Genomic DNA, 27,197 nt, shown 5'->3' with positions numbered 1-27,197 from the left:
ATGTCAGCCAGTTTGCCATGGCATACGGAGCTCCATCGCAGTCTTTAACACTGGTAGCATGCCGCGACAGCGTGGACGTGAACCGTATGTGCAGTTGATGGACTTTGAGCGAGGGCGTATAGTGGGCATGCGGGAGGCCGGGTGGACGTACCGCCGAATTGCTCAACACGTGGGGTGTGAGGTCCCCACAGTACATCGATGTTGTCGCCAGTGGTTGGCGGAAGGTGCACGTGCCCGTCGACCTGGGACCGGACCGCAGCGACGCACGGATGCACGCCAAGACCGTAGGATCCTACGCAGTGCCATAGGGGACCGCACAGCCACTTTCCAGCAAATTAGGGACACTGTTGCTCCTGGGGTATCGGCGAGGACCATTCGCAACCGTCTCCATGAAGCTGGGCTACGGTCCCGCACACCGTTAGGCCGTCTTCCGCTCACGCCCCAACATCGTGCAGCCCGCCTCCAGTGGTGTCGCGACAGGCATGAATGGAGGGACGAATGGAGACGTGTCGTCTTCAGCGATAAGAGTCGCTTCTGTCTTGGTGCCAATGATGGTCGTATGCGTGTTTGGCGTTGTGCAGGTGAGCGCCACAATCAGGACTGCATACGACCGAGGCACACAGGGCCAACACCCGGCATCATGGTGTGGGGAGCGATCTCCTACACTGGCTGTACACCACTGGTGATCGTTGAGGGGACACTGAATAGTGCACGGTACATCCAAACCGTCATCAAACCCATCGTTCTACCATTCCTAGACCGGCAAGGGAACTTGCTGTTCCAACAGGACAATGCACGTCCGCATGTATCCTGTGCCACCCAACGTGCTCTAGAAGGTGTAAGTCAACTACCCTGGCCAGCAAGATCACCGGATCTGTCCCCCATTGAGCATGTTTGGGACTGGATGAAGCGTCGTCTCACGCGGTCTGCACGTCCAGCACGAACGCTGGTCCAACTGAGGTGCCAGGTGGAAATGGCATGGCAAGCCGTTCCACAGGACTACATCCAGCATCTCTACGATCGTCTCCACGGGAGAATAGCAGCCTGCATTGCTGCGAAAGGTGGATATACACTGTACTAGTGCCGACATTGTGCATGCTCTGTTGCCTGTGTCTATGTGCCTGTGGTTCTGTCAGTGTGATCATGTGATGTATCTGACCCCAGGAATGTGTCAATAAAGTTTCCCCTTCCTGGGACAATGAATTCACGGTGTTCTTATTTCAATTTCCAGGAGAGTATAAAGAATGTAGCAACCAGTCATGGAAACATAATTTATTTATCTTGTTGCAAATTGATTTTGACTGATATCAGTCATCATCGGTGCATTTTTCTATCTGATTTATACCATAAGTTTCTATCATGATTTCTTCAATATCTATTTTGATGGATTTGAGTTTCTTGTCCACTGCAGCAAATACATATCCTCCATTTCAAATTTGGCTATCTTTCCAATATACACTCAAACTTACCCCAAAAATCTTACCACTTTCAATTTGAGGTTTCATCCAGGTATCTGTAACTAGTATAATGTGAGTGTCACTACTTTTCAGGAGTGCTTCAAACTCTGACACTTTGTTGCAAAAGCTTCAGTAGTTAACTATTAGGATTTTAATACTCTCACCTGTGGGAGGTATATCTTTCAATTTTATATTGTTACTTTCATATTTCCTACAGCTACCTTTATCTGGATCAGTTGCTTAATCTAAAAAGCCTCTTGTCTGCACCCCCTGCACAGTCATCTATCTGAGTAATTGTCTCTGACATGTAGTGCACACTCGACCTATTTAGGAAGCCTCTACAGTTCTCAGCCCTATGACGCAAGTCCAGGAAGTCACAGCCTAGTTTGTCACAGAACTTTGGAAGTCTCTGGTTCAGTCCTTCCACTTGACTCACAAACAATGGGCCATGATCAGTTGTGGGGACAATGCTGCAAATTTTGTGCTTTGCTGAAACTCCATGCACAATACTGGTTTCCTCAACCTTCTCTGCCAGTCGTTGCAATGGCCAAAGTATGTTCTTGGGGTCCAGATGACAGGCATTATATGTTTCAATGTGCACCACAATCTGGAGATGGTTGCTCCTGTTCCCTCAATGGCCACTGGAATAGCCTCCTAAACATGTTGAATGCCCCCAGGCCCCCAGGCATACACACTGAGTGTACCTGGTGTCCTTTCCTGTCCCTTGCTGCCATTTCCATAAGGTATACCATCATTTGCCATATGTTTGAACTGATGATGGGTAATAGACCCCTACTCTCTTTCATTTGTCTCCTCTTCACACCAGATGGAACTCATTTCCCCAAACAGGCGAAGTGAGTCCCATTGGTTCATTTTCAGTTTCAGTGTAAGACTGCTCCTCAAACTTGTTGGTTAGGTGGATTGGTACAATCCCATGAGCCCTGCCTGTCCCCATCCACTCTGTACAGGACGTCTAGATCAACCATTGGCACACCACTTCTAGTCAGATGGACAAGTAGTGACAGATCCTGTACTTTTTGCAGAGGAGATAATCCACAAGTAAGTGTCGTGTGACTAGGGCCTCCCGTTGGGTAGACCATTCGCCGGGTGCAAGTCTTTCAATTTCATGCCACTTTGGCGACTTGTGGGTCGATGGAGATGAAATGATGATGATGGGGACAACACAACACCCAGTCCCTGAGTGGAGAAAATCTCCGTCCCAACAGGGAATCGAACCTGGACCCCTAGGATTGACATTCTGTCGCGCTGACCACTCAGCTACCGGGGGCGGATATATAATCGACAGAACAGGTTAGTATTTGAGGTACCTTTGGAATCAGTATCACAAGTAAAAAACTCTCAGGAGTTGTTTCAACACACCAGTTCGCAACAGTTACCAGTTGTTTGACAGTAGTCAGGGCGACTTGCAGCTGCTTATGAATGTCAACCAACTCATCCCATATTCAAGAACAGAATTCACAGTGGGGCTTCATTTTGGCTGGTGCAATGTATTACAAGGCAAAGAAGAAATAACTTTGAACTAAGTCCATTGATTATCTTTTCATTTATTGAGCTAAAAAGCATTTCTTAAAAACTAACATGCAATTACTTGTTGAGGTTGACAGAATATTGATAATTATGTAGTTTAGGTCCAAAGTCTCACTATATTCAATACAACCACAGTACAAAACATCTACCACCTAATTTTTCATGTTAAAAGCATCTTCATTATACCAATTTTTGAACTTTAGCTAACAAACAAATGTAGGCTTATGCATTTCTTTGTTATAAAATGCTAAGTCCCATACCTGACTACATTGCACTATGTGGCATGTATCTTAAATGGGCTGTTCAACCACTCATAATTGGCATAGCACAAGAACAGTTTTTGATGTAGGACTGCTGTCCATCAACAGATGCTGTTTATCAGTTGCATTCAGTTTTTTATTTACTAAAGCAACTTCATCCCTTAGACACTGAATTTCACTTACTAAATTTTCAACTAAAGCTGATAATTTGCTCTTAAAGCCACTTTTTTGAGTTTGTTGCTTTACCTGAATTTTTAAGGCGCCATTGATCACTGTTCCAGTTTGTCATAAATTTTTTGTTCTCTTTCACTGATGAATCAAGTTTAGCACATCAAAACTGGAATGAATTATGGCATTCCCTACATGTGACGCCAGTTTACAGCTCTTTTTTTCCAATATTCATTATCTAAAGAAGAATTTTTACATAAGCTGCAAAATGTTGCATTACTACATGCTGTCATGTTGCTCTCCTTTCTCTCTAGGTACCCCTAGTTCTTGTCTTGATAATTTTAATTATGTGCAGTACTGTTCTCCTAGCTACAAAACAATGTAATGCGGACAGTTTATCAATTGTATGCAAACACAAAGCCTATGACAGTCTGGAGGAGCTCTGTAACAGTGTAACCAGTAAAAGAATCAAGTATTTCAACAAAACCTTCTAAATGTTACTGTTCCAAAGACTGTAGTATTGGAATTTAACAGCAGGAAGCAATAATGCACTATGAAATTATCCATAGGAAATGACTTTGTGAAAAAGAAAAAATGGACAGAGTTCTGGGGAATCATAACCCAAGACAACCTGAAATGGATCATGCCTACAGAACCTTTTTAGCCTGTAAGCTGCCTAAAAACATATTTTCCATAAACATTATTATCTAATATTGTAAGGATATGTACATAACAAAAACTGCTCAAAATGCATTATCCTCATCTAATATAAACTATGCAGTGTAAATAAGGAATGCAACAACACAAACCAACCTAGTATAATATAATAAAAAAAAATATATAATAATAAAAAATGAAGTGTGTGGCTTGTTAGATATATTGAATTTATGAGATTATTTTTCGGCACTCAAACAAGCACAATTAGCTGGGCTATGCCTGTAAATGGGTGAAGAATCCTTTTATATTAGTTTCACATAAATGAAGTAGTCTTTCTCTTGTGGTATATTTATGCTTACCAATTAATACGAGGGCAGTTCAATAAGTAATGCAACACATTTTTTTTCTGAAACAGGGGTTGTTTTATTCAGCATTGAAATACACCAGGTTATTCCCCAATCTTTTAGCTACACAACACTATTTTTCAACGTAATCTCCATTCAATGCTACGGCCTTACGCCACCTTGAAATGAGGGCCTGTATGCCTGCACGGTACCATTCCACTGGTCGATGTCGGAGCCAACTCCATTGATTGCCGTTTTGTTTCAGGTTCGAAGTGATGAACCCATGTTTCATCACCTGTAACAATCTTTGACAAGAAATTGTCACCCTCAGCCACATGACGAGCAAGTAATTCCGCACAGATGGTTCTCCTTTGCTCTTTATGGTGTTTGGTTAGACAACGAGGGACCCAGCGGGAACAAACCTTTGAATATCCCAACTGGTGAACAATTGTGACAGCACTACCAACAGAGATGTCAAGTTGATCACTGAGTTGTTTGATGGTGATCCGTCGATCATCTCGAACGAGTGTGTTCGCACGTTCCGCCATTGCAGGAGTCACAGCTGTGCACGGCTTGCCCGCACGCAGGAGATCAGACAGTCTTGCTTGACCTTGCGGCGATGATGACACACGCTTTGCCCAACAACTCACCGTGCTTTTGTCCACTACCAGATCACCGTAGACATTCTGCAAGCGCCTATGAATATCTGAGATGCCCTGGTTTTCTGCCAAAAGAAACTCGATCACTGCCCGTTCTTTGCAACGCACATCCGTTACAGACGCCATTTTAACAGCTCCGTACAGTGCTGCCACCTGTCAGAAGTCAATGAAACTATACGAGACGAAGCGGGAATGTTTGAAAATATTCCACAAGAAATTTCCGGTTTTTTCAACCAAAATTGGCCGAGAAAAAAAAAGTGTTGCATTACTTATTGAACTGCCCTCGTAATATTATGTCCGATTGACATATCCATCTACATAATTCTGACCGTGTCCATGTTCGTTAATTGGATCTTCATAAATTTTCTTAAGTACATAGGTGTGCTTCAGTTCTTCTTATTACATTACTATTTGAAATAATAACTCATACACTCTTTCAGTTAATAAAATAAAACTATATTCTTCTGTTCGATGCACATGGAAAACACATACTCTTCACTTACTCACATCACCCAAAATGGCGGCATATGATTACGCTCTAGAATGACTTGAGTCAACTCTGTTCACTAGCAGAGAGCAAGTCCTACTTCCTACTGAGGGACAGGAAAAATATCTTATGTTTTTTAACATTTGAAAATCGAAAACACGTGACGGTAGGCACAAGCTCTACACTGAACTACTGCTTCACCTTTTCTATTTGCCTTTAAAGGAAATGAAAACATAAAAGTAAGAAATACAAAAGGTGCATCGCAATAACACATTATTAACACTACAGAAAAAAAATTACCAGAGTTATCTGTGCTTACAAACCTGTTTAAACCTGTCTGCAAAATTAGATGCACTTAGAGTTACAGAGGTATATGTATTGAAAGTAATACTGCTTGTGAAAACAATAAATCCAAACTTCAGCTGTGATCTACACCAGCATGATACAAGACAAAAATTCAGATACCATAGATACCATATAAATAGTCATAGAACAGCTTAATATGAAAAAAGAAACGCACCTCATGCTGGGCTGAAGCTAGCCAATGCCCTACCTAAAAGTCTTGCAGCCCTTCCTTTTAACAAATTAAAAGACCAACTAAAAAAGAATTTTAATTGAAAATTCATTTTGTTCCTTGGATGAATACTTTATCTTTATGAAAAGTGCTTCATAAGTATGCCAAGGTCATAATTTGAAGTAATACACAAGTGTTTTAATGATAATAAAAGTAATAAAAGTATATGTAGCACTGCTATTTGTATATTAACAAATGTAAAATGTATTCAAATATACAATTTATTGTTACACACAAGCCTTTAGTTTGTAATTTGTTCAAAAATGTTCAAATGTGTGTGAAACCTTATGGGACTTAACTGCTAAGGTCATCAGTCCCTAAGCTTACACACTACTTAACCTAAATTATCCTAAGGACAAACACACACACACATGCCCCAGGGAGGACTCGAACCTCTGCCGTGACCAACAGCACCTTTGACCCCTTGGCTAATCCTACGTGGCTTGTAATTTGTAAACTGACTTATTCAGAAGAATGAGCTGTATGATGTCCTGGAACTGTATTATTTCTAGGAATCGTATTTGATTATTGAGTACTGAATAAATGTTTAAGTATTACTATTATTATTAATATTATTATTATTATCTCTGGAAAAATAATTGATCTGGATACAGCTTTGAGATAGTGTCAATTAATTACATGTTTTCGCATTTTGAGATAGAATTTGTATTTGTTTTGCAAAATGCAAGTTTTTCTGTGGTAAATATAACTGAACTAGAATTGATGAAAAAAGAAGACATTTACTATTATTGTAATAAAACTAATGTTATATATAGTTCTATCACCTTCAGTCATTCCCAAGAATACTCTTTCTTTACAATGATATTCACTTGTCATTTACTACTTTATTTATATAAATATCCTGTCAATATATTTAAATTTTTTTTCAGAATTGTGTTGCAGCAGGAGGCAATGGGTGCCGTTCAACCTGCAGCATCGACTACTAGTTCATTTCCATCAACAATAAGGTATGTTAATTTTAAATATTTAAGTGTGTGTATCTAACAGAAAATACATCTTTGTAGGAGACACATTGGAAACTCTAGAGTGTAGGCAGGTAACAAACAATGATATTCAGCATACAACTTAGAAAAAAAAACGTTTTATGAGAAAAAGGGAAGAATATAGTTTACCGCACAGAGGACGATGTATACTTCCATTTGGAAGCAGAAAAGGAGGTAAATAAAGAAAAAGAAAGAGGATGAGAAGAGGAGAAGTAAAGGAGGAAGAAGAAGGAAAACACAAAATTTTGAAATCTAGAGGCAATGGTCAGAAAGATGAGGTCCACATTAATGAAAGAAGTGAGAGAGCACAAAGAATCAAGGAAAATAATATACACAGTCAGAGGTAATACAGGAAGTGTCTATGTTTATGAGAAAATTGGGAGGAATATGACACATGAAAGGTGACTTGGAGAAAGTGGTACAATGTAAATACATAAAACTACAACCAATCATTTTTTTGAAATAGTTATTTTTCCCAGGACAGCACCCAGTATTATGCTTGAAACAGCTAAGTAGCTTCTGGAAACCATCTGAAAATGATCCTGAAAAAGTTCAAAAACCAATTCATGGAATGAATAAATAAGTATTCCAAGAAAGTGACTTGTTGCAGATTTATGTATTTACTTTGAATAAACACTCATGCATTCTAAAACATCTGTAATGGATAAGCTTAATCTTGTGAGTGGTAAAGTTTATGGAGACTTAATTAGATCTGCACCATGGCATACATGACAAGTATTAACTTTACTGTGTCCTATCTGCTTTGTATTTAGCTGCTGGAAGATAAAACAATATTGTTTTGTGACTGGAGACTGCCAAAAACCAAATGATCTTACTTTTTTATGTGGTGAATTTCTGGGTGTCTTATGCTCTTCCTGTTATTTATGTTGTTAGTCAATCTCATTTAAATTTCTTCCTTAGTCATCCATTGAAATAAAACTGCCTCATTGTTTATTTGAAAATTATCAAAAATTTTTCATGAAGGAACTTGTGATAGCCATCTAAAAACTTTTATTACAGCTTGGATCACTTTTACATTGTGAAATTGCACATGTAAGAAATTTTTGAATTTATGTTCAGAATATGAAAGATATAGCTCTTTAATACATGTTTACTGTACCACAGAGCAGCATAACTATTTTGTGATTGCAATCACAGCATTAAACCCTTTTCAAGAATCTACAAAACATAATACAATGTAACGAGGACAATTTACAGTGAGATTAAGAGTAGGTACAACCAAGTTTGTAGTTTTTTGAATTTCATATGTTGTACTTAACAAGATGTTGAAATATAGGCAGAGATAATAATGTCATATGCACAACTGTACATCAAAGAACAACTCGTCAGTGATATTGGTCAACATTTCATTTTACATGATACAGTTTTGAGTTGATTGTATATTTACACAACTGAAGTGTGCATTTAACAACATCTCATAATAAATGTCTGGAACAGTTGAGAATATTTTTATGTCTGACATCTATTTGTTCATTGAGTACATTTTGAGGTTGCTCTTTGAATGTGTTATAAATTTCAGTTTCTTCTAGAGCGTCCATTAATTTCCCTTTCAATGCCCTATAATTTACTTATCTCTACCTTATGTAGCACCTTTAAAGACTCCTTGATGTTGTTGGTCTTATGATGACAGTTTTGTAGATGTGCAGTAAATGAAGAGTTAGGTTCTTGCTCATGTTTGTGTGCTCTCTGAATCTCTGTTTGCTAAAAGTAGAAATTTCACATTCCCCACATTTCATTTTTTAAACTCCTGATTCTGTAAATGTTTTTGTTTATGAGTCATTTATTTGATTATTGTCCCTACTTTGTTGTTTGCACAGAGCCAGATTCATACATCAGATTAACGAAAATTGTAGCCTATTCTGGCAGATATGGCACCATAATAAGGTAAAGCAATGTACTTCATTTTTTTTCTGCTTATGCTTCTTTTGTTAGTGTTATTTCTTCATATATAATGATGCTTTTGTTTTGTAATTTTGGGGTATAAATTTTGTCTGACTTTTCAGCATTGTAGCTGTTATTTATTGCTGTAAGTTTCAGTACACATAACTCTTAGGTAGTTTCTTTCTGTGTGATGGGAGGTTAATGGTTCTTTTGGTCATGCTTTCTTATATATTCCTGATTGGCTTCACATAAAATGGAATATTGACTTAACATCACTGAGTACGTAGTTGTTCTTTGATGCAGAGTTGTGCATATTACATTGTTATCTCTGCCTATACATCAAAATCTGATAAGTATGAAATATGAATGTAAGAAAACTACAAATGTGGTTGTACACATTGTGAATCCCATTTTAAATTTTTCTCATAACCTTATATTACATTTTATAAATGTCGAAAATGGCTTAATGGTGAAACATCAATTGGAACATAAAATTCTAACAGCTGAAAGATTGATGAAATCCACTAAAAAATTTATAGAAGCTAGGGACCCATTCTACAAGAAAATATACACTCAGAATTCTGGCAAATATGTATGGTATATTTTTAGCTGTGCACAAATTGGCATGACCAACATAAACTATGGAAGAAATTAATATTTCATCTTAACAATACCCTAATAGTGATGCCAGATTGAAAGTGTTTTTGTTTAATGATTTTCTTCCTGACTTAAGGCATTAAATTTCCATATAGTTGACAGAATGTGAAATTCTTCCAAATGGAATATAACAACAGCTTCCATTAACTATTTTTTCATAGCACAAAAGGTCTTTGTTTTAGCTTGAAACAACTAAATAACTCCAAAAATATGTGTCACGCAAAAAGTCCTCGAAATGAAAAGCAGATATTATGAAAGGGGATACCTGTTTGTATTAAAACTGACCATCCCTCCCTCCCCAACTGCCACCACCCCCTTCCTAGTGTGGGCCAACATTTTATTGTAAAATGGGAAGCCCCCTCCCCATTTGTATTGCAGATTCAGATTCTACATCAAAAATACGTGGAGTTTACCCAAAATATTCTTTTCCATTTGCAATTGGTGATGCTGTAGTTGAAAAAATTCAGTTTTTTTTTATTACTGCAATTAAGAAATGATGCAGCTGATTCTACATTACGTTAGTGATAAAAATGTAAACTTTTTTGTTCTAAACAGCCAATATTTTCATTAAAAATTAATTTAATTTTACAAATTTGATTATATACTAAACCTTTTATAGTCAAGCATTTAAATATCTGGTAAATAAACTACTTTTAGCATTATCCACAAAAAACAATTTGTATGTAATAGTTTTCTACTGCTATCAGGTTGCTTGATTTTGGTGAGTCCCCTTGTCTTTCATCATTGGGATGCTTGATTTTGTTGACTCTTCTTGCCTCTCACTACTGTACTGCTTTATTTAATTGAATCCCCTTGGCCCTCACCATTTTGGTATGCTCAATTTTGGTGAGTCCCCTTGCCTTCCACCAGCATGTTGACCTTCAGTTTCAGTACATTTATTAATTTGTGTTTCTGTTTCAAGTGCACAATTTGTGGGCATATATGGTGTAATTTTTGTGCAAGCATTTCTGATGTTTTGTCATATTCTGTTGAGTAGTTGGTACTCCTGTTACATTTTGTCCTTAAAATAACTGCACAAGAAAAAATCCAAAGATGTAAAGTCTGGTGATCTGGCAGACCACTTTACCGGGTCACCTCTAGCCATGCAGTGAGCATTGAAATCATGATGTAATGCTTCTTGGACTATTGTGGAGTTAGGTGTTGGACAACTATCATGTTGAAACCAAATGTCCTGCCACAGTACAAGGGGTACATCATCCAGCAGAACCAGTAGCTCAGCTTGCAAATAACTTTGTTCTATGTGCCCTCCAAAAATAAGGAACTGATTAGTTAGTTGCCTGTGGTACTGCACCAAACATTAACAGATGAAAGACACTGATGATCAGATTCACAAATCCAGTGTAGGTTCTCCGCATGCCAACACTGCATATTATGCTGTTGACTCTGCACGGTTTGCAGAAGCTGACTAATCAGAGAATGTTACTTGGCAAAAGAATAGTGAATCTCTTTGCAACTACATGTGTGCCCAACTGCAATCCTATTCAGTTCTGAATATCATTCCCATGAAGTTCTTGATGCATGGAGATAAGGTAGGGATGGTATTGGTGATAGTTTAGGATCATCGAAACAATTGCATTAGGAATTCGTGATTGGTGAGATTTTTCTTGGGTACCCACATGTGGTTTATGTGCTGCTGCACCTAATACAATAATTACATTTTTACTGTTCCCTGTAACAGTTGTTCTATGCGTTCTTCTCTTAGGAGTCACATTTCCTTCAGTAGTAACAGGCACAATGAATTTTTCACTCTGCAACAGAGTGTTTACTGATGTATAAATTGCCAGGAAGTTTGCTACATAACCTTGTCTATGGGCCAGGACATTCCACAAAAATTCTTCTGAAATGTTTTACAAATGTTAAAATAGAAGTTAATTATAATACCTTGTTTCTTGAATTTTAAATTTAAGTGTTATATAGCAGTTTAATTCGGACACTGCTATGGAACCTTCTGGAGTGAATGGCTATTGAAATCTTTCTTTACATTCAAAATTTTGTATATACTGCTGTAAATATATTATTTCCTGTGTATATACTATGTTTTTTCAATTACCAAAGTGAAGAGGAAGTGATATATAATAAATATTGGATTTTTTGCCTTTCAGATAAACTTTGAATATTTTCGATAATTACATACATTTCAGTTAGTGGTTAATGAAGGAATATAAAATTAAAACTGTCATTCATTAACATAGCTATGGCTCATTTCTGGTGGCTGTTATTTATTTATTCAAAATTGAAAGAGTAGGTTTACAGACATTTGCTGTGAAATATTTTGTCTGCATGTGACATTAAAATCATAAATGACAGAAATTACTCTTGGCTGAAATACAATGCTGTACCAGCTATAATTTCAGTGTGCTCAGTGACTCATTAGTAAAGTCATATTGTCAGTTTCAAGACTGAAACTGAATCAGATATTTCAAAACAATTGTGGTATCGAACGGTCAATATTATAAACCTGGTCTGTTTCATGGTGTATTACAGCCAGCAAAGCTTTAATAAGTATTACTTTAAACAAACAAAATGTTGCCCATTCAACAACACATTTTAGATATAAATTCTGTGCACCATTTTCAGCTTGGTATGTGACATATATACATTGATAATGCATACAAATTGAATATGTTAACACTTATGTGTACAAGACCAGTATAATCTCAGAAGTTCATCACACTTCCATTCACCATTTTCCTTTTGTTGATGTAACAGTTCTTGGGAATTCTGTCCATTTTCAGAACAAGGTGGCAAGTCATGGAATACTTATTGCAACACTGGAGCAGTTATTTCCCCTTGCTAAGTCTCCATGGCTGCTGTCCCATGCTAAAGACATACATCATCCCTCAATATCACTCACCAAATGCACAGTAGAACTAAAACCAATGTAGAATATTTCCCTATGCCCATTAGATAAATTAGTTTATGTTTATATTTTCTTGATGTACAAATTATTTTGATTTCAAATATCACTTGGTATAAAGGTGTAGGCATATGCCTCACTCCTCTGGAGTCATTAAAGCTGGCAGATTTCCTATAATTTGCTTTTTTCTTGGCTTATTTAGCTTTTCATGTTTATAGTCTTGATTTGATCTGATTTGATTTATTATTGGTCCTGTAGATCATACAATTTGTACAGCAAAGCACATCATGATATAGGACAAGTCAATTTGAAAATTATGTTAAGATGTTATATGATGGGAGATGACAGTAGTGATACATAACTCACATAGCAGAATACATACAGGATATATAGACAAAATATAAAAAAGGTGGTGTGTGATGAGAGATGACAGTGGTGCATACTGCACATAGCAGAATACATAAAAGAGATACAGACAGAATATGAGTAACAAACAATAGTTAAATTATCTTACTAAGTAGAAATATCTACAAGTGAATATACAGCTTATTACAAGTAATTAAAATATTTGAATGTTACTATTGACTCATTCCTTATCATATGAGGTTCTCCCCATAATGATATTAGTAAATAATGTATATGTGAAAGAATGACATTGTTACTACTTTTTTTGACTCCTGCATGTCACATTTTTGCATTTTTAATTCATGTAAAAATGTCTGTGTTGTGAAAAAGTTGCTGGTAACTCATTACTGTCATAATACTTGAGTTTTTCTATCAGTATCTTGTGATACATGTATTTGATTGGTAATTGTCAGGTGTCTTCCATCTCATGCTACCAGTACTATTCACAATATACTTTAGAACACATTGAGTTAACTTTGATCTATAATGATAAAACCTGTACCATTAACTGTCCTTACTTTTGTAAATTTTCTTTTGTTTTGAAGTGCCTTTTCCAAAATCATGGATGCACCATCACAACAACTATCACAACACTCAAAAGATTTTAGTTACAAGAGGAGGAAGACATACCTTGAGTTGCCAGAGGGCCCCAAACTTACACGCCAGTTGTCTAGAATAACATTGCCTCTGTTGGGAAGTGGATCTCGTGTATTGGAGAAAAATCTTAATGCTCACACAATGATGTTTCTCAGTGCTCGGCCTATGCAGAGCAATATTGGAACATTGCTTATAGCTTTGGATAATGGCTATGTGCAACTGTGGGCCCATCATCAAGCTGGAGGTTTTATTAGTTCATTTCTTTGCATACATGTGTCTGGAGACTACATTCTTTCCATGGCAACTGATCCGGAAAACTCATATCTTTTCACAGGTAAAACAGATTTGATGTAGAATTTATTACTTTGTGAATATTTTATTTATTTTATTCTTATGTGTTTGTTAATAAATTCATGAAAATGTTTCAGAGTGGAAATTTATACAACACAATACACAGAATTATCTTTCCTTAATATTATCTTCCAGATGCCCTTTGAATTAACACTACCAGTAAAGAGAGATCAGGGGTCAAGGTCTGGCAAATGCCTAATCACACTTCTTCTACTGTAAATAATATGTATGCAAAGATTTTACTCATATTACCAAACAGGCAGTAAATAAAAAATGTAGCATGCAATTACTATGTTGTAGAGGATCTAATGTTCTACCTGTAACCATCCTTTGAGATTATGGGGAACTGTATCTACTGCACAGAATGTGTTGCTATTGGAAATCAAGTGACATGTTAACTAAAGATCACAGCAAACTGTCATAAATAAAGAAGTTAAGAACAGATTGTCAGAATGTAAATTAGTTATGAAAATAAAACCCTTCACCCTAATTGGGAGGTGCCCTAATAAGTCACTACTTTACATACTGACAGATAGTACTTGTCTGTATAATTTCTGTAACTGTATCCTTAATTTAGTTGATCATGTCTGCCGAAACTTGATGTCAACTATCTGCACATGCAGCACCTCTGTGTGCATTCTTACAATTGATGAGCCACCTGAGTCATAATCTCCAGTTGTAATGCGGCAATAAATATTTTATTTTTTTCATTTTTTTGGACTACTGACTATTCAACATCTTGTTGGGGGGATAGGATGGGGGAGCTCTGCCAAATCAATAGCATACATTTGCCAACTAAGTGGTTTCTAATGGCAAGTACTTCAAGAAGCTCTGCCAGATTGAGATGTATTTGGGTGTCTTGAAGTTAGGGTTCTATTATTGAAATCTCTTTGCACATTTGATCAACCACCACTAGTTGTGACTGTGAAGCAAGGTATGGAGAGCAGCTATGTAGAAAGTGCTTGGAATATTTGGATGGTACAAAATCCTATAGAACAAGTCTCAATTCAATAGCTATTTAAGCACTGTATATTTGAGTGGTTGCTATATTAAAAGTGACATTAATGGAGAATCTTTTGGGTAGCAACAAGTTTTAATTATATCAAGTTAGGTTGAAGCTGAAAGGCTCTGGCATTGTCAACTGTCTTTTCTGTCACTTCTTTTTGTGTAACTCATATGGAACTTTATATATACATTCCTGGAAATTGAAATAAGAACACCGTGAATTCATTGACCCCGGAAGGGGAAACTTTATTGACACATTCCTGGGGTCAGATACATCACATGATCACACTGACAGAACCACAGGCACATAGACACAGGCAACAGAGCATGCACAATGTCGGCACTAGTACAGTGTATATCCACCTTTCGCAGCAATGCAGGCTGCTATTCTCCCATGGAGACGATCATAGAGATGCTGGATGTAGTCCTGTGGAACGGCTTGCCATGCCATTTCCACCTGGCACCTCAGTTGGACCAGCGTTCGTGCTGGACGTGCAGACCGCGTGAGACGACGCTTCATCCAGTCCCAAACATGCTCAATGGGGGACAGATCCGGAGATCTTGCTGGCCAGGGTAGTTGACTTACACCTTCTAGAGCACGTTGGGTGGCACAGGATACATGCGGACGTGCATTGTCCTGTTGGAACAGCAAGTTCCCTTGCCGGTCTAGGAATGGTAGAACGATGGGTTCGATGACGGTTTGGATGTACCGTGCACTATTCAGTGTCCCCTCGATGATCACCAGTGGTGTACGGCCAGTGTAGGAGATCGCTCCCCACACCATGATGCCGGGTGTTGACCCTGTGTGCCTCGGTCGTATGCAGTCCTGATTGTGGCGCTCACCTGCACAACGCCAAACACGCATACGACCATCATTGGCACCAAGGCAGAAGCAACTCTCATCGCTGAAGACAACACGTCTCCATTCGTCCCTCCATTGACGCCTGTCACGACACCTCTGGAGGCAGGCTGCACGATGTTGGGGCGTGAGCGGAAGACGGCCTAACGGTGTGCAGGACCGTAGCCCAGCTTCATGGAGACGGTTGCGAATGGTCCTCGCCGATACCCCAGGAGCAACAGTGTCCCTAATTTGCTGGGAAGTGGCGGTGCGGTCCCCTACGGCACTGCGTAGGATCCTACGGTCTTGGCATGGATCCGTGCATCGCTGCGGTCCGGTCCCAGGTCGACGGGCACGTGCACCTTCCGCCGACCACTGGCGACAACATCGATGTACTGTGGAGGCCTCACGCCCCACGTGTTAAGCAATTCGGCGGTACGTCCACCCGGCCTCCCGCATGCTCACTATACGCCCTCGCTCAAAGTCCGTCAACTGCACATACGGTTCACGTCCACGCTGTCGCGGCATGCTACCAGTGTTAAAGACTGTGATGGAGCTCCGTATGCCACGGCAAACTGGCTGACACTGACGGCGGTGGTGCACAAATGCTGCGCAGCTAGCGCCATTCGACGGCCAACACCGCGGTTCCTGGTGTGTCCGCTGTGCCGTGCGTGTGGTCATTGCTTGTACAGCCCTCTCACAGTGTCCGGAGCAAGTATGGTGGGTCTGACACACCAGTGTCAATGTGTTCTTTTTTCCATTTCCAGGAGTGTAAGTGCTCTCATCAATTCAGATGGTGCAAAGTGGTTGCATATATCCAACAAAAAATCTTGCTTGAATAGTTAGTCCCTCCAAGAAAGCTTATACATGTATCACCAAATAGTAGTAATGGATCCCATACAGTCGCCTATTATGAATTTATGATTACTAAAAGAGAGAAATTATCTCTGAAAAAAATGCTCTATTTTATGAATATGATATGTTAGAATAATTTGCCACTTTACTTAATTTAATAAAGAGGCTGTAAAATACTAGATTCCTAGTGCAGGTAGTGAGAGCTGTCCAAGTATGCAGCTGTGTAACTCATTAAGCAACATAACATCTATTTGTAAAAGTGAAGGTAATCAAGTGACTTCTAACTGTAGACCCATCACATTTTTCCTGTGTTCTTTAAAACTATGGGAAGGTATGAAAGAACAAAGTACTGAACCACCTTAAGGAGACTGACATTTTAACAACAGCTCAATGTGGCTTCCACAAAGTCTTCTTTGCCACAAAAGTAATGTGTGTTCTCACAAACTGAATTTTGGTCAAACTAAATAAGAAAACCAGTCTCATCATATTTTCTGTGATCTTGCCAAGGCTTTTGATTGGGGAGACCATAGAAATCAACTTGGGAAAGTAAAATAATGTGGCTTTAGAAGCATTCCTCTTGTATAGGAGTCATATCTTAACAACAGAAAGCAAAGGGTACATTGATGAATGATACTGTGGTGCCGATGATATCAACACCAACATCGATGCACCCATCTTTGAACTAAACTAAGATTATATATGCTCTCTTCTGCCATTTTCAGTTCTTTGTGAGCCTTTGATGTGTTTAGGTGAACAAATGAGCTACTGTTAAAATGGTGTTGTTTGGTGAAACTAACCTGAACATTCACCTCAATATCATAGAAAGGAGATTAGATTCAGAGTAGGGAAACATTAAATGTGAGGTTGTGCAAGGTTGGATGCTTGGACTGTTCCTATTGTTGGCTTACATAAATGATTTATTCAGAATATTGGAGGACACTTCAAAAGCTGAGATGTTTGTTGATACCTCAAATATAATGATAAAGGCCTCAAGTACATCTGTACCAGGAACAGCCAGAAGAACAGTGGAACTGGCTTAAAAGTGATTCACAGCAAACAGCAAACCCATAAACATACAAAAACTCACATTTGCAATTACAAATAAGCAAAAATGAATTACATGTACAAGAAGAGCTCAATCACATCAAACTAATTGAACCTCTTTATCTGATGTCCCTTGACATTCAGGTGGGTAATAAACTATGGTAGCACCATCAACTAGATAACATAACCAAAACAGTCAGTTATGCCTATATTGTATTTGGAAATGCCTCTCCTTATCTTGACCCATGGATTGGGTTTCCAACATTCTTTGCATGCTTTGCATACTTTCACTCAACATTGTCCTGTGACATGATCATTAGGTTCAATGCAACTAAAGTAAAAACTGTATCTAAGAAAGTGAGCAGTAAGGATATTTTTGTTATGTTTGAAAGCAAACATATTTACAGAAACCACTTCAGGGATCTTAGGTTTCTTACACTTATGTGCCAATATATTTCAGGTTAATAGCAATAGTAAAAATAATTCACATAAACTGTGCATCCCTCTCTAGGCTTCGGAATGGAGATTTATTTACTGGTGTTAAAGTATATAGCAGGTTACTAGCAGTCAAGACACTGAAAATCCCCAATTAGTTAGAATCAAAGTAAAAGAATTCTTGATGACTAATTAATCTCAATTTATCCAAATATATAGGCTTAGCAATGTGAATTCTTCTTTAATCTAAGGGTGGGTTTATCTACATCTACATCCATATTCATAATCCACAAGCCACTATATGATGTGTGGTGGAGGGTGCAAGTACTAGTTTTTTTTCCTGTTCCACTTGCAGACACAACCTAGGAAAGATGACTATCTATATGCCCCTGTATGTGCCCAGTTTTTTGTATCTTATGTTCATGGTCGTTATGCACAATATATGTTGGTGGCAGTAGGATTACTCTGCAGTGAGCTTCAGATGCCAGTTCTCTAATTTTCTCATTAGTGTTCCTCAAAAAGCACATTGCCTTCTCTCCAGGGATTTCCATTTGAGTTCCTGGGCATCTCTGTAACACTTACATGTTGTTTAGTCTTACCACTAACAAATTTAGCAGCCCAGAACTGAATTTCTTTGATGTCTTCCTTTAATATGACCTGGTGTGGATCCCAAATACTCAAGCAGTACTTAAGATTAGGTTCCCTTTACAAATGGACCACACTTTCCCAAAATCCTCCCAGTAAACCAAAGTCAACTACTTATCACCCCTACCACAGTCCTCAAATGCTTGTTCCATTTCAGATCATTTTGCATTGTTACACCCAGATATTTAAGTGATGTGACTGTGTCTAGCAGGACACTACTGATACTGCATCTGAAAATTACAGTTTTGTTTTTCCTACACATCTGCAATGACTTACAGTTTTCTACATTTAGAGCCAGTTGTCATACATAATGGCAACTAGAAATTTTCTCTGAGCATCATCTATCATCCTACACTCATTCATTGTCAACGCCTTCCCATACATCAAAGTATCAATAGCAAACAACTGTAGATTTCTGCCCACCCTGCTTACCAGATCATTTATGTATATAGAAAATAACAGCAGTCCTATCACACTTCCCTGGGACACTCCTGATGACACCCTTCTCTCTGCTGAACACTGGCTGACGAGGACAATATGCTAGGTTCTATTACTTAAGCTACTCATATATCTGAGAACCAATTCCATAAGCTCATACCTTCATTGATAGTCTACAGTGGCATACTGTGCCAAATGATTTTCAAAAATCTAGCAATATCTAACCGGTTGCCCTCCATATAGCATATGACAATAGGACAAGCTGAGTTCCACATGAATGATGCTTTCTAAAATGGTGCTGATTCATGAAATAAGCTTTCCAGTGTCTAGGAAATTTATTATATTTGATCACAGAATATGTTCTAGAATTCTGCAGCAAACCAATGTTAAAGATGTTGGTTTGTGATTCTGTGAGTCCATTCTTTTACCCTTCTTATATACAGGAATCACCTGCATTTTTTTCAGTCACTCTTAATAGTTTTCTACCCTTTCAGTTGTTTCTCTATCCCAGGGATGCTTATTACTATGCCATCCATATGTGGCTCTGAGCATGATCAAATGATGGTATTTATGTGTTATTCTTCTGAATGAATGATTTCTTAAATTCAGTACTTAAGACTTAGCTTTTGTTTTGCTATTTTCAACTACCACACCAGATTGATCAATGAGTGACTCAATGGAAGCCTTCAACCCACTTAGAAATTTTACATAGGACCAGAATTTTTTCTGTTTTGCATCCAGATCTTTGCTAAGGTATGGCAGTTTTTCTCTGCTTCACACACAAATCTTAGCACAGATGCTCAAATCTCTACAAACTTTTGCCTTTAATGTGTTGACATATCCTCTTGTGAACCATCAGTGCAACAGCCTTTGCTTTTTTAACATTTTCTGAGTCTCATTGGTAACCCATGTTGGGTCTGACTTACTAGGCACTTACTAGGTACATAATTGTCCAGAGCATGATATAAATCTGTTTAAATTTTTCCCACTATACATCTGTCCATCACACTGCAACGAAATGTTTGTAGTTTATTGCCTAGTGAGATGCTAACATCTGCTTATCTGCCCTGTCTAGCAGAAACACTCGCCTAGCTTTCATGTCTGAGTTATTAACCTTCATAACCATAGCTGCTATGATGATACCATGATCACTAATCACCATCTCTATACTGATTCCATTGATGATATCCAGCTCATTTGTAGCTTCAAGTTCTAAGATATCTCCACTGCATGTGGGCTGCTGAACTAATTGCTCAAGACAGTATTTGGAAAACTTCTTCAAAAGTACTTCACAAGACAGTCTGCTTGCACCCCCTGCAGTGAATCCATAGACATGCCAGTTTACACTTGGTAAGTTAAAGTCACCTCCAACTGGTATTGCTCGATCTGTGTATCTAGGTGTTATTGTCCACAGATTTTCTTTGAGTGGCTCTAGAAATATCATTGGGTGGCCAGTAAAACCATCAAACAATTAACTTCACTTAACCTAGAGCTCTTATCCATGACCCCATGACCAGATATGTTCACTGTTATACTCAACAACAGCCTCAATAGAGACACTCAAACAATGGAAAATCTGGGATGGAATGGAACAATACACACACACTAACACACACACACACGCACACACACACACAAGGCCACAGTCGTGTGTGTGTGTGTGTGTGTGTGTGTGTGTGTGTGTGTGTGTGTGTGTGTGTGTGAGTGTGTGAGTGTGTGCTTCGTTGTCTGTCTATTGTCTATTTTCAATAAGGGCCTTGGCTGAAAGCTCATTTTGTGACAGTATTTTATTGTGCCTGTCTGCAACTCAGCATCTCCACTATATGGTGAGTAGGAGCTATTCTTTTCATAATACCAATAGAGTTAATATTTTTGTCAGCTGCAATGAACACTCTTACTCTTACACATCATATATCAAAATTCAAGCTTTCGCAACAAACTGTTGCCTCATCAGGAAAGAGGGAAGGAGAGGGAAAGACGAAAGGATGTGGGTTTTTCAGGGAGAGGGTAAGGAGTCATTCCAGTCCCGGGAGCGGAAAGACTTACCTTAGGGGGAAAAAGGGACGGGTATACACTCGCACACACACACATATCCATCCACACATATACAGACACAAGCACACATATTTAAAGACAAAGAGTTTGGGCAGAGATGTCAGTCAAGGCAGAAGTGCAGAGGCAAAGATGTTGTTGAATGACAGGTGAGGTATGAGTGGCGGCAACTTGAAATTAGCGGAGATTGAGGCCTGGTGGATAACGAGAAGAGAGGACATATTGAAGAGCAAATTCCCATCTCTGGAGTTCGGATAGATTGGTGTTGGTGGGAAGTATCCAGATAACCTGGACGGTGTAACACTGTGCCAAGATGTGCTGGCCGTGCACCAAGGCATGTTTAGCCACAGGGTGATCCTCATTACCAACAAACACTGTCTGCCTGTGTCCATTCACGCGAATGGACAGTTTGTTGCTGGTCATTCCCACATAGAATGCATCACAGTGTAGGCAAGTCAGTTGGTAGATCACGTGGGTGCTTTCACACGTGGCTCTGCCATTGATTGTGTACACCTTCCGGGTTACAGGACTGGAGTAGGTGGTGGTGGGAGGGTGCATGGGACAGGTTTTACACCGGGGGCGGTTACAAGGGTAGGATCCAGAGGGTAGGGAAGGTGGTTTGGGGATTTCATAGGGATGAACTAAGAGGTTACGAAGGTTAGGTGGATGGCGGAAAGACACTCTTGGTGGAGTGGGGAGGATTTCATGAAGGATGGATCTCATTTCAGGGCAGGATTTGAGGAAGTCGTATCCCTGCTGGAGAGCCACATTCAGAATCTGATCCAGTCCCGCAAAGTATCCTGTCACCAGTGGGGCACTTTTGTGGTTCTTCTGTGGGAGGTTCTGGGTTTGAGAGGATGAGGAAGTGGCTCTGGTTATTTGCTTCTGTACCAGGTCGGGAGGGTAGTTGCGGGATGTGAAAGCTGTTGTCAGGTTGTTGGTGTAATGCTTCAGGGATTCCGGACTGGAGCAGATTCGTTTGCCACGAAGACCTAGGCTGTAGGGAAGGGACCTCCATTACGACAGCTGCCACCCATTCCACATCAAACGGTCCCTTCCCTACAGCCTAGGTCTTCGTGGCAAACGAATCTGCTCCAGTCCAGAATCCCTGAAGCATTACACCAACAACCTGACAACAGCTTTCGCATCTCGCAACTACCCTCCCGAACTGGTACAGAGGCAAATAACCAGAGCCATTTCCTCATCCTCTCAGACCCAGAACCTCCCACAGAAGAACCACAAAAGTGCCCCACTGGTGACAGGATACTTTCCGTGACTGGATCAGATTCTGAATGTGGCTCTCCCCCAGATCCATCCTTCATGAAATCCTCCCCACTCCACCAAGAGTGTCTTTCCGCCGTCCACCTAACCTTCGTAACCTCTTAGTTCATCCCTATGAAATCCCCAAACCACCTTCCCTATCCTCTGGCTCCTACCCTTGTAACCGCCCCCGGTGTAAAACCTGTCCCATGCACCCTCCCACCACCACCTACTCCAGTCCTGTAACCCGGAAGGTGTACATGATCAAAGGCAGAGCCACGTGTGAAAGCACCCACGTGATCTACCAACTGACTTGCCTACACTGTGATGCATTCTATGTGGGAATGACCAGCAACAAACTGTCCATTCACATGAATGGACACAGGCAGACAGTGTTTGTTGGTAATGAGGATCACCCTGTGGCTAAACATGCCTTGGTGCACGGCCAGCACATCTTGGCGCAGTGTTACACCGTCCGGGTTATCTGGATACTTCCCACCAACACCAACCTATCCGAACTCCGGAGATGGGAATTTGCTCTTCAATATGTCCTCTCTTCTCGTTATCCACCAGGCCTCAATCTCCGCTAATTTCAAGTTGCCGCCACTCATACCTCACCTGTCATTCAACAACATCTTTGCCTCTGCACTTCTGCCTTGACTGACATCTCTGCCCAAACTCTTTGTCTTTAAATATGTGTGCTTGTGTCTGTATATGTGTGGATGGATATGTGTGTGTGTGCGAGTGTATACCCGTCCCTTTTTCCCCCTAAGGTAAGTCTTTCCACTCCCGGGACTGGAATGACTCCTTACCCTCTCCCTTAAAACCCACATCCTTTCGTCTTTCCCTCTCCTTCCCTCTTTCCTGATGAGGCAACAGTTTGTTGCGAAAGCTTGAATTTTGTGTGTATGTTTGTGTTCGTTTGTGTGTCTGTCGACCTGCCAGCACTTTCATTTGGTGAGTCACATCATACATCATCTTTGTATATATATATTTATAATAGAAGGAAACATTCCACATAGGAAAAATATACCTAAAAACAAAGAAGATGTGACATACCAAAAGAAAGCGCTAGCAGGTCGATAGACACACAAACAAACACAAATATACACACAAAATTCTAGCTTTTGCAACCAACGGCTGCTTCATCAGGAAAGAGGGAAGGAGAGGGAAAGATGAAAGGATGTGGGTTTTAGGGAGAGGGTAAGGAGTCATTCCAATCCCGGGAGCGGAAAGACTTACCTTAGGGGGAAAAAAGGATGGGTATACACTTGCACACACACACATATCCATCCACACATATACAGACACAAGCAGACACATCCTTTCGTCTTTCCCTCTCCTTCCCTCTTTCCTGACGAAGCAGCCGTTGGTTGCAAAAGCTAGAATTTTGTGTGTATGTTTGTGTTTGTTTGTGTGTCTATCGACCTGCCAGCGCTTTGTTTTGGTAAGTCACGTCATCTTTGTTAATCTCTCCTTCTTATAAATGTTCCGTGACTCACATAACATTTCAGAACCTTCTACTCTGGGTTTTAGCCAGCTCTCAGTCCCACATATAATTTGAGTGTGACAACTTTCCTGGAGGGCAATAAATTGGTGAATTTTGTTCAAGTACTTTGACCATTTACTAATAAAATTTTGGCAGTGAAAGTGTTTTTACTCTGACCATGGTCTGACATACCTATCTGAGAATTGACTGGTGAGTGTTCATCACAGTATTTCAATGTAATGCCTTGCATATAAAGCCCCTTTCCTACCTGAATAGCCACTTCCAGCTGATCTATCAAAGGAAGGTCTACAATTCCCCACCCAATAATGCAGGTCCAGAAATCTGCAGCCAAGACTGTCTTCAAGTAATCAAAGCCTTAATTGAGAACCTCCCCGTGACTCCAAACCAAAGATCACCTGATCAACTCTAGGAACAATGCTACACTCCTGGAAATTGAAATAAGAACACCGTGAATTCATTGTCCCAGGAAGGGGAAACTTTATTGACACATTCCTGGGGTCAGATACATCACATGATCACACTGACAGTACCACAGGCACATAGACACAGGCAACAGAGCATGCACAATGTCGGCACTAGTACAGTGTATATCCACCTTTCGCAGCAATGCAGGCTGCTATTCTCCCATGGAGACGATCGTAGAGATGCTGGATGTAGTCCTGTGGAACGGCTTGCCATGCCATTTCCACCTGGCGCCTCAGTTGGACCAGCGTTCGTGCTGGACGTGCAGACCGCGTGAGACGACGCTTCATCCAGTCCCAAACATGCTCAATGGGGGACAGATCCGGAGATCTTGCTGGCCAGGGTAGTTGACTTACACCTTCTAGAGCACGTTGGGTGGCACGGGATACATGCGGACGTGCATTGTCCTGTTGGAACAGGAAGTTCCCTTGCCAGTCTAGGAATGGTAGAACAATGGGTTCGATGACGGTTTGGATGTACCGTGCACTATTCAGTGTCCCCTCGACGATCACCAGTGGTGTACGGACAGTGTAGGAGATCGCTCCCCACACCATGATGCCGGGTGTTGGCCCTGTGTGCCTCGGTCGTATGCAGTCCTGATTGTGGCGCTCACCTGCACAACGCCAAACATGCCTACGACCATCATTGGCACCAAGGCAGAAGCGACTCTCATCGCTGAAGACGACACGTCTCCATTCGTCCTTCCATTCACGCCTGTCGCGACATCACTGGAGGCGGGCTGCACGATGTTGGGGCGTGAGCGGAAGACAGCCTAACGGTGTGCGGGACCATAGCCCAGCTTCATGGAGACAATTGCGAATGGTCCTCGCCGATACCCCAGGAGCAACAGGGTCCCTAATTTGCTGGGAAGTGGTGGTGCGGTCCCCTACGGCACTGCGTAGGATCCTACGGTCTTGGCGTGCATCTGTGCGTCGCTGCGGTCCGGTCCCAGGTCAACGGGCACGTGCTCCTTCCGCCGACCACTGGTGACAACATCGATGTACTGTGGAGACCTCATGCCCCACGTGTTGAGCAATTCGGTGGTACGTCCACCCGGCCTCCCGCATGCCCACTATACGCCCTCGCTCAAAGTCCGTCAACTGCACATACTGTTCACGTCCACGCTGTCGCGGCATGCTACCAGTGTTAAAGACTGCGATGGAGCTCCGTATGCCATGGCAAACTGGCTGACACTGATGGCGGTGGTGCACAAATGCTGCACCATTCGATGGCCAACACTGCGGTTCCTGGTGTGTCCACTGTGCCGTGCGTGTGATCATTGCTTGTACAGCCCTCTCGCAGTGTCCAGAGCAAGTATGGTGGGTCTGACACACCGGTGTCAATGTGTTCTTTTTTCCATTTCCAGGAGTGTATAATTGTGAGATATGCTTGCACCCCATATGCAAGAACATCATCCTTCACTACCTCAGCCAGCCTCCTTGATGAACTGAGTGTGGGCTCAGAACCCATGGGACAGGTATTGTTGGTAGCAACATAACCCACAAATTCCAGATGACTTCACTCTATATGCTTAATAGCCACAGATAAGGCCACCTCCACATCTTGGATATAGCCTCCTGACAGACATAGTGAGTATGCATGGGCCTTCATTTCGACTCTGAATGTTATATTTCTAAAGGGTGTCATAACATGCCTAACATTGGAGCTCCTGATAACTAGTCTGCTTGGACCCTGCTGAAGGAATGGCCAATTGTTCACTCACAGGGTGAATTGGCAATGCCAGATGGCAGCCTCCACATTAGCCCTCCACTTTGAGCAATGCCAATGTGTTACATCCCACCACTCACCTTTCTGTGTGGTTGGATACACAATGTCATATACACTAGAAGGTGCCTTGACAGCAGAGCCCATGGGCAAAACAAGTGATGTCTGAGGTGTCCCATGTGATGTGCCAGATTCTTCATCACTGTTATACCTTTAGGCAGCAGCCTGAAGGCAACTGAACATAGCCAAAATGGCATTGAACTGTTCATGAACTGTGGCTAGCTACTCCTGTGTCTTCATGCAGCGTGCACACATCCTACCATCCTAGCAAGACTAACTAAAAAAGTAATTATAAAAGCTAACAGATATCTAGATATGCAACTTGTTATCCTCCTGATGTGTCACCAATGGATGCTGATATCTTTATGAAATGTGTAATTGACTGTTCAGGAGAACTGTTGATTCAGCTACAGACTGCCTAAGTAAACACTTACAAAATGCAAGATTAAACCTCTTAAACACAAAAATGCATGAAGTTTAAGCAATATATACTAGTAAGAAAACACAGGAAAAGCTAAATAGATAAACTGCAGCCAGAGAGGTGAGAAACAGGCAACAGCTGGAGCCTGACTATGTGCCTAATCGGCAAACATGAATGGTCACTTGTATTCAAAACAAACAAATGAGCAACTACTGCATTGCTGACTACCAGAATATACACTTACAAAATATGAGAGTAAACCTTTTAAATACAAAAACATATATAAAATTTAACTAATATATACTACTAAGAAAACACAAGGAAGCTAAATATGTAACTTGTGCCATGATGTGTCAAACGTGACAGCTAGAGATGGACTGTGCTCTCACCTTATTGTTCTCTGCTTGCCAAATGGCACAGCAATAGTGAAACCAACCTACTGAGTCTTCCTGATACATTTAAGCTGCACCACTGCTGCTCACCCCACTTCTTTCAGTAT

General features: G+C 40.5%; 1 protein-coding gene across 1 annotated transcript in view; it reads left to right on the top strand.

Moving 5' to 3' along the window:
- LOC126092753 (WD repeat-containing protein on Y chromosome-like) overlaps positions 1–27,197 on the top strand; it is a 411,016-nt gene that overhangs the window by 248,387 nt on the left and 135,432 nt on the right. Inside the window, exons 10-11 of the mRNA XM_049908479.1 lie at positions 7,045–7,122; positions 13,546–13,931. Of these exons, the coding sequence (XP_049764436.1) occupies positions 7,045–7,122; positions 13,546–13,931 (464 nt within the window). The remainder of the gene's footprint in view (positions 1–7,044; positions 7,123–13,545; positions 13,932–27,197) is intronic.

Source organism: Schistocerca cancellata, chromosome 7, assembly GCF_023864275.1.
Source record: "Schistocerca cancellata isolate TAMUIC-IGC-003103 chromosome 7, iqSchCanc2.1, whole genome shotgun sequence".
Taxonomy (NCBI): domain Eukaryota; kingdom Metazoa; phylum Arthropoda; class Insecta; order Orthoptera; family Acrididae; genus Schistocerca; species Schistocerca cancellata.
Note: the sequence above shows the minus strand (reverse complement) of the source record. Positions and strands in the feature narration are given on the sequence as shown.